The sequence below is a fragment of the Pristiophorus japonicus genome, chromosome 19 (genome assembly GCF_044704955.1).
Source record: "Pristiophorus japonicus isolate sPriJap1 chromosome 19, sPriJap1.hap1, whole genome shotgun sequence".
Lineage (NCBI taxonomy): Eukaryota > Metazoa > Chordata > Chondrichthyes > Pristiophoridae > Pristiophorus > Pristiophorus japonicus.
In genome coordinates, this window is record NC_091995.1 from 75,889,165 (window position 1) to 75,901,992 (window position 12,828).

Genomic DNA, 12,828 nt, shown 5'->3' on the forward strand with positions numbered 1-12,828 from the left:
TCATCTAATGACAGCTACTGGGTCGAAAATGTTTTCCCAGATAGCTTATGTGTTTGTGTGGATGTAATCCCCTCTGCATTGAATTGAAATTCCTCCTCGGCCAAATAGTCATAAACTTCAAAACTTGACTTGCTCGAGGTGATGGTCTCCAGTGAGCTGGGCCTCCGGTCAGCCGTGGCTCATGGGGTAGCACCCTCGTCTCAGAGTCAGAAGGGACTGGACAGGTTAGATGCAGGAAGAATGTTCCCGATGTTGGGAAAGTCCAGAACCAGGGGTCACAGTCTAAGGATGAAAGGTAAGCCATTTAGGACCGAGATGAGGAGAAACTTCTTCACCCAGAGAGTGGTGAACCTGTGGAATTCTCTACCACAGAAAGTTGTTGAGGCCAGTTCGTTAGATATATTCAAAAGGGAATTAGATGTGGTCCTTACGGCTAAAGGGATATGGAGAGAAAGCAGGAAAGGGGTACTGAGCAGAATGATCAGCCATGATCTTATGAATGGTGGTGCAGGCTCGAAGGGTCGAATGGCCTACTCCTGCACCTATTTTCCATGTTTCTATGTTTCAAGTCCCACTCCCGGGACTGGAGTGCAGAAAATCTAGGCTGACACTCCAGCGCGGTGCTGAGGGAGCGCCGCACTGTCGGAGGGGCTGGTGCTGAGGGAGCGCCGCACTGTCGGAGGGGCTGGTGCTGAGGGAGCGCCGCACTGTCGGAGGGGCCATCTTTCGGTTGGGGCGTTAAATCAAGGCCCCGAGTGCCCTGTCAGGTGGACGTAAACGATCGCATGGCACTATTTCGAAAAGCAGGGGAGTTATCCCCAGTGTCCTGGAGCCAATATCTAATTCTCAATCAACATCACTAAAATTGATCATCTGGTCATTATCACATTGCTGTTTGTGGGAGCTTGCTGTGCACAAATTGGGCGCCGCGTTTCCCACATTACAACAGTGACTACACTTCAAAAGTCCTTAATTGGCTGTGAAGTGCTTTGAGAGGTCCGGTGGTCGTGAAAGGCGCTATATAAATGCAAGTCTGACTTTCTTTCTTCCAGTGGGCACGCAGTTACTGTGTTAGAACCAGCCTGATGGCCTCTATACTGGGGATGGGGTGTTTTTTTTTTTAAATGAAGTTAGCAAAGTTTCCAACTTCACTGCTTTACACTAATTGATCGAGGTAAATTCTATTTTTAATCAAACGGGATTCTTACCCACATTTCAGATTCCAAAAAAATGAAAAGCAAAGGCCTTGTCAAGTGCGATCCAGTGCGTCTTGTAGGACAGGGAGCGGGAGGGAGAATGCTAGAGGGGGAACTATAGGCTTGGTTATTGTGATGCCCTCCATGGAAAAATATCCCAGCATCACTCATGTCCAGGCTCATATATGAAGAATGGCACTCGGCCGAGAGTCCGGGTATCCAGGATTTGAGAAAACAACTTGTATTTATATAGCGCCTTTAACGTAGTGGAACGTCCCAAGACGCGTCACAGGAGTGTTACGACACAAAAAGAATTAACACCGAGTTGCATAAGGAGAAATCAGGGCAGGTGCTTGGTCAAACAGGTAGGTTTTAAGAAGCGTCTTGAAGGAGGAAAGAGAGGCCGAGAGGTTTAGGGAGGGAGTTCCAGAGCTTAGGGCCTAGGGGCCTAGGCAACAGAAGGCACGGCCACCGATGGTGGAGCGATTATAATCAGGGATGCTCAAGAGGGCAGAATTAGAGGAGCGCAGACATCTCGGGGGGGGGGGAGGAGGGGGGGCTGGAAAGGGGAGCAAAGAAAGGCTCAGTTACGATTTAAAGGAGCCCATCAGAAAGCTGGCTCTCAAACTGACATTTTTTGGGATTCATTTCCGTGAGCCACATAATATGCCCAGACGGATGAGCAATCTATCTGCTTCCAGGATTGCGTTTACCCTCGCACATAAATCAGTCACTGAAGGCAACACTCAGGTGATCTCATCTTCCATTTTGTACTCCCTCTACTCTTGTACAAAAAATACCATGCTTCTTTTCAGCATTTCCACCTGAAAGGAACTTGCCACATGGGGAATAACACGGAGCTTAAATTCGATCCATGCTGTGTTCACTTATCTTACTCAGGCAGCAGTAGGGAAGCTGTGATTCACTTCAGCATCGCTGGGAGACACACGCAGAACAGTGGAGTTACACTCCCACTCGCTACTCACTTCTCCCTGCTGGAACGGGCACGGACATCAAACACGGACAGGATCTGGCACAGTTATCCACCACCAAATATCCTCAGGCATTCACAAGTGAGTGAGCGAGTGAGGGAGATACAGGAGCAAGGATGTCTTAACTACAGTTAGACAGGGCCTTGGTGAGACCGCACCTGGAGTATTGTGTGCAGTTTTGGTCTCCTTACCTAAGAAAGGATATACTTGCCATAGAGGGAGTGCAGCGAAGGTTCACCAGACTGATTCCTGGGATGGCAGGACTGTCGTATGAGGAGAGATTGGGTCGACTTGGCCTGTATTCACTGGAGTTTAGAAGAATGAGAGGGAGTCTCATTGAAACGTATAAAATTCTGACTGGGTTGGACAGACTGGATGCGGGGAGGATGTTTCCCCGGGCTGGGAAGTCTAGAACAAGAGGTCACAGTCTCAGGATATGGGGTAGGAAATTTAGGACCGAGATGAGGAGAAATTCCTTCACTCAGAGGGTGGTGAACCTGTGGAATTCTCTACCACAGAAGGCTGTGGAGGCCAAGTCACTGAATATATTTAAGAGGGAGATAGATAGATTTCTAGAAACCAAAGGCATCAAGGGGTCTGGGGAAAAAGCGGGAATATGGTGTTGAGATAGAGGATCAGTCATGATCATATTGAATGGTGGTGCAGGCTCGAAGGGCCGAATGGCCTACTACTGCTCCTATTTTCTATGTTTCTATGTACTGAAGGACTGCCAGGATCTCTGAAACTGGAACTGTGCAAGAGTCAGAGAGCAGAGAAGAGCGGCAACTCAGGAGAGTAGGGGAACCGAAGGCAGGGATTCGCATCTCAAAACCTGACTGTTCATCAGTAGGTTAGAGCAAATGGAATGGTGGCCTTTATTGCAAGGGGGATAGAGAGTATAAAAGCAGAGAAGTCCTGCTACAACTGTACAGGTATTGGTGAGGCCACACCTGGAGTACTGCGTACAGTTTTGGTCTCCATATTTAAGGAAGGATATACTTGCATTGGAGGCTGTTCAGAGAAGGGTCACTGGGTTGATTCTGGAGATGAGGGGGTTGACTTATGAGGAAAGGTTGAGTAAGTTGGGCCTCTACTCATTGGAATTCAGAAGAATGAGAGGTGATCTTGTTGAAACTTATAAGATAATGAGGGGGCTTGACAAGGATATTTCCACTCATAGGGGAAACTAAAACTAGGGGACATAGTCTCAGAATAAGGGGCCACCCATTTAAAACTGAGACGAGAAGGAATTTCTTCTCTGAGGGCTTGAGGGTTGTAAATCTATGGAATTTTCTGTCCCAGAGCGCTGTGGAGGCTGGGTCATTGAATATATTTAAGGCTTGAGATAGACAGATTTTTGAGCGATAAGGGAGTGAAGGCTCATGGGGAGCGGGCAGGGAAGTGGAGCTGAGTCCATGATCAGATCAGCCGTGATCGTATTGAATGATGGGGCAGGCTCGAGGGGCCAAATGGCCGACTCCTGCTCCTAATTCTTGTGTTCTAAGAGCTATCTGTAACGGTCACTGGGCAATATCATGCGCGCTTGTATGGAACAAGTCGGAACATAGGAACACGAGTAGACTAGAGAGCGGCTGCAACCTGCACCGACATCCATCATCATCATCATCATCATCATAGGCAGTCCCTCCAGTCGAGGATGACTTGCTTCCACGCCAAGAAGTTCACAGGTCTTTCAATGAAGGACCTAATACTCCAGGTCCCGAACTAAATCCTCCATTCAATTAGATCATGGCTGCATCGGGGTCTGTAACCCCCCCCAATACTCTCGCCTAACACAAACCCATCAACCTCAGTTTTGACATTTTCAATTGATCCCAGCCTCAACAGCTTTTTAGGGAAGCGAGCTCCAGAATTCCACCACCCTTTGTGTGAAGAAGTGTTTCCTGACATCACTCCTGAACGGCCTGGCTCGAATTGGAAGGTGATGGCCCCCTTGTTCTGGACTCCCCCCACCAGAGGAATGTCTTTCTTTCTCTATCTGTCCTATTAACTCCTTTGATCACCTTAAAACAGCCTTTAATCTTCTCCTCTGGCGGGAATACGCGCGCGGCAGCGAACCCCCTCCCCCAGCCCCCCAGCGCTCACCTGTGCGTTTGACTTTGTGGCCGACCCGCTTGGACCAGCCGACCGAGTGGATGAGAGGACTCCACATATGGCACCAGAAATCGTCATCTTGCTCACAATCTTCGTACAGCAGCCTCAGGCGCCCGCCAATCACGCTGTCCACGACGGCGGTCCTGGTGCGCGAGATCTGCGTCTTATCCACCACCTCCACCCGCATTCCCGGTCGGAAAGGGTATTTCATGCTGTCCACCATCTGGGCAGGAAAAACACACACACACACACACACACACACACAAAAAGAGGAAAACTTTCTTCTTCAAACATAAACATCATCTCAAGAAAAGAAAACCGACCCCTCACTAAATATATTCAAAAAGGAGTTAGATGTAGTCCTTAGGGGGATCAAGGGGTATGGCGAGAAAGCAGGAATGGGGTACTGAAGTTGCATGTTCAGCCATGAACTCATTAAATGGTGGTGCAGGCTCGAAGGGCCGAATGGCCTACTCCTGCACTTATTTTCTATGTTTCTATGTTTTTTCCATTTATTTTGAGGGCTGTAAATCTGTGGAATTCTCTGCCCCAGAGAGCGATGGAGGCCGGGTCATTGAATATATTTAAAGTGGAGACAGACAGATTTTTGAGCAATGAGAGAGTAAAGGGTTAAAAGCAGGGCAGTCTTGCTGCAACTGTACAGGGTATTGGTGAGGCCACACCTGGAGTACTGCGTGCAGTCTTGGTCTCTGTATTTACAAAAGGATATACTTGCTTTGGAGGCTGTTCAGAGAAGGTTCCCTGGGTTGATTCCAGGGATGAGGGGGTTGACTCATGAGGAAAGGTTGAGTAGGTTGGGAGTATACACATTGGAATTCAGAAGAATGAGAGGTGAGCTTATCGAAACATATAAGATAATGAGGGGGGTCGACAAGGTGGATGTAAAGAGGATATTTCCACTCATAGGGGAAACTAAAACTAGGGGGGGGGGCATAGTCTTAGAATAAGGGGCCGCCCATTTAAAACTGATGAGGAGAAATTTCTTCTCTCAGAGGGTTGTAAATCTGTGAAATTCTCTGCCCCAGAGAGCTGTGGAAGCCGGGTCATTGAATATATTTAAGGTGGAGATAGACAGATTTTTGAACGATAAGGGAGTCAGGGGTTATGGGGAGCGGGCAGGGAAGTGGAACTGAGTCCGTGATCAGATCGGCCATGATCTTATTGAATGGCGGAGCAGGCTCGAGGGGCCAAGTGGCCTACTCCTGCTCCTATTTTTTACGTTTAACTCCCTTCACCTGGGCCCATGCTGATCCCGGGATTATCCAAATATGGAGTTTCTCACTGGAGTTGGGAGCCACCTCGGGAGTTTGAAAGTGAGGAACGTGTCGCGGTTGGGGGAGGGGTAATGGTTTTAACAAAAAAAACAGAGGGACAAAGGCACAGATTGAGAGTTTACTGAGGGGGAAAAAAGCTATGATTCCCTTTCATAACCGACACTTGAGTAAAGAAGCAGGCGGGTCTGTGTCTCGCACAGATGGTATAAATATTGACCTCCGAGTCCGTAAGAAGCTGCCCCTGCCCTCACTCACTCAATACAACGAGCTACAGATACAACAACAACGTGTACTTACATAGCGCCTTTAACGTCCCAAGGCGCTTCACAGGAGTGTTATGAGACAAAAGATTTGACACCGAGCCGGATAAGGAGAAATCAGGGCAGGGGGTTGGTCAAAGAGCATCTTGGAGGAGGAAAGAGGTGGCGAGGTTTAGGGAGGGAGTTCCAGAGCTTGGGGCCTAGGCACAGAAGACACGGCCACCAATGGTTGAGCGATTATAATCAGGGATGCTCAAGAGGGCAGAATTGGAGAAGTGCAGACATCTCGGGGGGCGGGGGGGGGGGGGGGGCTGGAGGAGGTTACAGAGATAGGCAAACTCAATGATTCAAATCTTTAAGACCCCAATGCTCAAACTGTTCCCCGTTAACAGGTCCAGAGGGCTCTAGGTTCTGTTGCTGCACTGGGCGGAGTTAACTGATTGTAGCCAGGATGGCCGTTAGGCTGCCTCAATAGGCCTCGAGTTAGGGATGGAAAATATCAGACAGGGTTCCAGTTATTGAACACTGTCAGGCGAGCCCTGCTGGGAAATGCACGGAGGTTGAGAGAGGGCAGGGTTGGGCTGGGGTATGATGAACCCATCGCCCCTCAGTCAATTCACTCAATTCCCAGGCTCACACACAAAGAATGGTCACCTGGTGAGGTTCCATTGGAATCAATCTCTCGAAGAGCTCCTCAGCTAGCGACGAGAAGCAGGAACCCTCGCTGATCTTTCCCTCTCCCTCGCCCAGGTTCACTGCATTGCTAAGATCAGCTAACCCAGCACAGGCGAGGGGGAAACCGAGCTGTGGGACATTCCTGGTTGGTAAAAACTCTGTGCCATAACGAAGACTTGCATTTATCTAGCGCCTTTCACGACCACCGGACGCACCAAAGCACTTCACAGCCAATGAAGTACTTTTGGAAGTCTAGTCACTGTTGTAATGTAGGAAACACAGCAAGCTCCCACAAACAGCAGTGTGATAATGACCAGATAATCCGTTTTAGTGATGTTGATTGAGGGATAAATATTGGCCAGGACACCGGGGAGAACTCCCCAGCTCTTCTTCGAAGTAGTCCCGCGGGATCTTTTTACGCCCACCTGAGAGAGCCGACGGGGCCTCGGTTTAACGTCTCATCCGAAAAACGGCGCTCCCTCAGCACTGCACTGGGAGTGTCAGAGAGTATTATGTGCTCAAGTCTCCGCAAGACGTACCCTGGGCTCGGCTGCTGATTGGTTCCCATACCTTATAATGGAAGTCGACTGGCAGGGTCCGGGATCCAATCAGCTTCTTTAACAGGTAGGCTCGCCAGTCACTGATCTTGCTTTGCACCCCTGCACAGAGAGCGGCATGAATTAACACAAATGGATACTTTCCCATCAAGTCCCAAACACAACATTAAGCCGTCTATTAGTCTGCCTGTGATGGAGACTGATCGATGGAACAACATACTAATAAATTTGCCACTGCACGATCAGAAGTTGTAGCAGTGACTGCAAGGAGAACAACAACTTGCTTTTATATTGCACCTTTAATAAACAGAGAGAGAGAGGAGGTATTAAGGGGCTTAAGTAGTGGATAAGTCACAAGGAAGGTCGATGAGGGTAGATGTAGTCGATATGGATTTTAGCAAAGCACATGGCAGACTGGTCACGAGAGTAAAAGCCCAGGGGATCCAGGGCAAAGTGGCAAGTTCGACCCAAAATTGGCTCAGAGGCAGGAAGCAAAGGGCAATGGTTGATGGGTGTTTGTGTGACTGGAAGGATGTTTCTAGTAGGGTTCCGCAGGGTTTAGTATTGGGTCCCTTGCTTTTTCTGATATAGTCTCAACGAGTTCAGGAAAGCAAAGAGGGAGCATGAAAGAGTGTTGGCAAGTAAATCAGGGAAAACCCAAAGATGTTTTATAAATACATTATGGGCAAGAGGATAACAAAAGAGTGGGACCCATTAGAGACCACAAAGGAAATCTGTGTGTGGAGGCAGAAGATGTGGGTATGATTATGAATATTTTGCCTCTGTTTTCACAAAAGAGAGGGGCGATGCAGACTTTGCAATGAGGGCTCACCCACAGCTGCCAACCCCTCCCCCCCCACCCATAACCAAACCAACCCTTCCCCCCACCAACCCAGCCCCCCTCACCACCACACCAACCCCTCCCCCAGCCCCTTCCCGCCCCTCCACCCCAGCCCCCCCCCCTCCCCCAGCACCCTGCCCTTCCCCCCCAGCTTCACCCCCACCCCTCCTGCCCCCTCCCCCCCCCCCCCATCAGCCCCCTCCACCCCACACCGCCCCCCCCAGCCCCCTCCCCCCCCCCACACCACCACCTCAGCCCCTCCCTCATTCCTCTCCCCTCAGCACCCTCCTCCTTCCCCTACAGCCCCTCCCCACCCCAGCCCTCTTTGCCCCCCTCCCCTCCACCCAGTGAAGGGGCAAACAAAGTGATCTTCCTCAACGTTGCCTCCAATTCTGGCCTTCAGCTGACCACTTGAGATGCACGAGAGCAGCAAGGTCAATGGACATATTTTTACCCCTCACTCCAACAGCACAGGGAGCTATAGAATCATAGACATTTACAGCGTGGAAGGAGGCCATTCGGCCTATCGTGTCCACGCTGGCCGACCAAGAGCTATCCAGCCTAATCCCACTTTCCAGCTCTTGGTCCGTAGTCCTTCCACTTCCTTCTCCCGCTTTTTCTGTCTCTATCCCTCCCTGAGTCTCCCCTGTCGTCATGCTGCCTTTCATCTCTCCTCTCCGGGATATTCTGTCCTCCCAAATCCCTACCCCAACCCTTCATCACTCTTCAACCTTCCTACTCTCCTGCCGCTGTCCCAGGCTTTTAGACAAGCCTGCAGCATTCCTACGTGCCTCTCTTGGTATTCTCCGAAGACCCCACCGTGGCACTCGTCGCGGTCTCCTCACAAGCAGAACCACAACTGCCCCATCCTACTCTCCAACCGACCTTGCTGCCCAGCTTGCCCAGGGGGGGCTAACGTTGCCAATCTCCTTCCGTCCAACTCATCCCTCCAAGAAACTTTTTCACCCAGAGAGTGGTGACCTGTGGAATTCTCTACCAAAGAAAGTTGTTGAGTCCAGTTTGTTGGATATATTCAAGAGGGAGTTAGATGTGGCCCTTACGGCTAAAGGGATCAAGGGGTATGGAGAGAAGGCGGGAATGGGGTACTGAAGTTGCATGATCAGCCATGATCATATTGAATGGCCTGCTCCTGTACCTATTTTCTATGTTTCTATGTCTCTGTTTCAAGTGCATATCCAAGTGCTTCTTAAATGTGGTGAGGGTTTCTGCCTCTATCACCCTGTCAGGCAGTGAGTTCCAGACCCCCACCACCCTCTGGGTGAAAACATTTCCCCTCAAATCCCCTCTAAACTTCCAATCTATTACTTTAAATCTATGCCCACTTGTTGACCCCTCGGCTAAGAGAAATTGGTCCTTCCTATCCACTCCCCTCATAATTTTACACACCTCAATAAGGTCTCCCCTCAGCCTCCCCTGTTCCAAAGAAAACAACCCCAGCCTGTCCAATCTTTCCTCATAGTTACAATTCTCCAGTCCAGGCATCATCCTCGTAAATCTCCTCTGTACTGTCTTCTAGTGCAATCACATCTTTCCTGTAATGCGGTGACCAGAACTGCACACAGTACTCCAGCTGTGGCCTAGCTAGTGTTTTATACAGTTCAAGTATAACCTCCTTGCTCTTGTATTCTATGCCTTGGCTAATAAAGGAAAGTATCCCATATGCCTTCTTAACCACCTTATCTACCTGGTCTGCTACCTTCAGAGATCTGTGGACATGCACTCCAAGGTCCCTTTGTTGCTCTACACTTCAGTGTCCTACCATTTAATGCCGTGATATTATACCACACTAACAATGAATTGCGGGTGGCACTCAAGGCGACTTACCCTGTGGCGGCACGAGAGGTTTACCAATGGTTGCACACCAGCCAATCGGATGGATATCTACAGTTCCCAAATTATACCAAAAATCCTGTTGTGAATTATTTTCAAACCCTTCGTACCTCAGCAGCGCCTTGTAACCTGGAGCGGGAGACAAAAAGGACAAAACATTTGTTTTAAATACTTAAAATAAAAAGCAACTATAATTACGCCTTAACCCGCTGCTCTCCCTGCTGTTAGCTCAGTGGGCAGCACACTCACCTCGGAGTCAGAAGGTCGTGAGTTCAAGTCCCACCCCAATCTATTTTGTTGTGATGTTGATTGAGGGATAAATATTGGCCCCAGGACACCGGGGGGAACTCCCCTGTTTTTCTTCGAAATAGTGCCGTGGGATCTTTTACATCCACCTGAGAGCGCGGACGGGGCCTGGGTTTAACGTCTCACCCGGAAGACGGCACCTCCGACAGTGCGGCGCTCCCTCAGCCCTGCACGGGGAGTGTCAGCCTAGATTACTGTGAAAGACCTCAGTCTGTTCGACACTCTGCACCAAAGATCAGAAGCATTGTGTGTGCAAACCCAAGCCCTGCCTCCCGACAGCACAATCCAGACAGAAAGCACTCGTCTGCAGGTCACTGCTGGGGTCAGTAATAACCAATGGATCATCATCATCATATTGTATCTTCTCACTCTTCTCCTCTCCCCCCCTCCCCCCCCCCCGCTACACCACCCTCCCTGCCCTGCCTCCCCACCCCACCCCCTGTCCTGCGCCCCCCCCACCCTGCCCACCACCCCACCCCCCTGCCCACCACCCCCCCTCCCTCCCTGCCCACCTCCCTCCCTCCCTCCCTGCCCACCACCCCTCCCCTCCCACCCCCCGGCCCCCACAGAACCTTGTGAAGTAGTCACAGGCTGATTAACAGTCTGACACATGGACTATTGTACAGCAGGCACCTCAAAGCACTGGAGAAGTACCACCATCACTGCCTCCGCAAAATCCTGCAAATTCATTGGCAGGATAGGCACACCAATGTCAGCGTTCTCTCTCAGGCCAACGTCCCCGGCATCGAAGCACTGACCACGCTCGACCAGCTCCTGTGGGCGGGCCACACTCCGATCTCTGTCACGGCGAGCGAGCCCCAGGTGGGCAGAGAAAACGCTTCAAGGACACCCTCAAAGCCACCTTGGGAAAAAAATGCAACATCCTCACCGACACCTGGGAACCCCTGGGCCAAGACCGCTTAAAGTGGAGGGGAATCATCGAACACCTCGAGTCTCTTTGCCGGGAGCACGAGGAAGCCAAACTCCATCGGCGGAAGGAGAGCACGACAAATCAAGCACCCAACCCACCCCCCGTCCCTCCAACCACCGTCTGCACCCCCCCGTGACAGAGACTGTAGGTCCCGCATTGGACTCAAGTCACCTGAGAACTTATTAGTGTGGAAACAAGTCATCCTCGACTCCGAGGGACTGCCTAAGAAGAACTGTTTGCCAGGCTACCACGTGAATACTATTCCATGCCCCGTAACCATCTCTACGCCACACCAGTCGATGGGGGGGGGCCAGGTATGTACGGCGGGAGCGGTTTACGAGCTCCCTCAACCCATACGATGAGGGGGGGGGGCTACCCACACCCACCGGATGCGAGGATCCTACTGGATCCCAGAATTCAGAGCAGGAGCTCCGACTCCACCTGCCGAGACTGTCGGGAGAGTGGCTCAAACCCTGCACCTTCCGGCCCAGAGCCAAGGGCTCGCTCCGCTGGCCCTACCGACAGGGAGACCTCAACCAAAGCACAAAGCCAAGAAGCAGACCCAACACATGGCGAGGTCAGTGAGACTCTGCACCGAGGCTGGGGGTCCAGGGTGCTGTATCCATCACACCGCGTGACTCCTCCGTTAACTGTTCTGGGATGAAGCCGGCGGGACCTACCTGCTAATTTGATGACATATGCAATCCAGTAGACTTTGTTAGGAAGATTACAGTTATGGTTCAATAACTCCACCTTCATCCCTTCCGTAACATCATCCCACTGGTCAAAGAGTGGAGCCTATATGGGGAACACCAGGCTACGTATTACATTATTACATATTAGTCTCCAGCTCTAAGCATTTTTTAAGGAGTGAGTGAGGGGGAAGAAGAGGGTGAGGGGGGCGGCTGGGAAGGAGGAGGGGGGGGGCGACGTGGAGAGAGAGTGAGAGTGAGAGAAAGAGAGAGAGAGAGGGAATGTAACAGAGAGAAAAACAGATAGGTTCCCTCTGTCACATGACAGGGACAAGGAGAGTGAGAGAGAGAGAGAGAGAGAGAGAGAGAGAACGCGAGCGTGTCGATAAAGAGACAGAGACGGAGAGAGAGGGGGAGGGATAGAGAGACAGAGATTGAAAGAGACAGAAAGTGGGAGAGATGAAGTGAAACAAATGCAGTCAGGTGGCCGATAGACAGATCGTGAAAGAGAGCGACAAATGATCGGGCACGTGCTGCCTGAAAGCGTGGGGAGAGCAGATTCAATAGTAACTTTGAAAAGGGAATTGGATAACTATCCGAAAAGGGAAAATTTACTGGGCTATGGCAAAAGAGTGGGGGAGTGGGACTAATTGGATCGTGTTTCAAAGCCAGCACAGGATTGATGGGCTGAATGGCCTCCTTCTGTGCCGTATCATTCGACGATTCTCTCATTTCTACTCTTAAAATGACCATTTGAGGAACTCGGCTATGCTGATTGGTCAATACAGAACAGCAACTGCTCTTCAAAAGTAATTAATTGGCTAGAAAATATTTGGAGACATCAAAGGTGTTATATAAATAAAAATAAAAAGATCTCGCATTTATATAATATAAAATAACAGAAAATGCTGGAAATACTCAGCAGGTCAGGCAGCATCTGTGGAGAGAGAGAGAGAGAGAGAGAGAGAGAGAGAGAGAGAGAGAGAGAGAGAGAAGCAGAGTTAACGTTTCAGGTCGATGACCCCTCGTCAGAACGGGAAAAAGTTAGAGGTGTAAGAGGTTTTAAGCCAGTGTAGGGGCAGGGAATGGGGGGAGGGGAGGAAGAACAAAGGGGAAG

The 12,828-nt window shown here is 50.4% G+C and overlaps 1 protein-coding gene across 3 annotated transcripts in view; it reads right to left on the reverse strand.

Moving 5' to 3' along the window:
• Positions 1-12,828, reverse strand: part of l3mbtl2 (L3MBTL histone methyl-lysine binding protein 2) — a 125,580-nt gene that overhangs the window by 86,316 nt on the left and 26,436 nt on the right. For all 3 annotated transcript variants that reach the window (XR_011587868.1, XM_070861644.1, XM_070861643.1), the window contains exons 6-9: positions 11,700-11,817; positions 9,777-9,911; positions 7,104-7,192; positions 4,295-4,526 (exon numbers count right to left, since the gene is read on the reverse strand). Coding sequence is in view for 2 of the 3 variants with exons in the window: in XM_070861644.1 (XP_070717745.1) it covers positions 4,295-4,526; positions 7,104-7,192; positions 9,777-9,911; positions 11,700-11,817 (574 nt within the window). In the remaining variant the exon portion in view is untranslated. The remainder of the gene's footprint in view (positions 1-4,294; positions 4,527-7,103; positions 7,193-9,776; positions 9,912-11,699; positions 11,818-12,828) is intronic.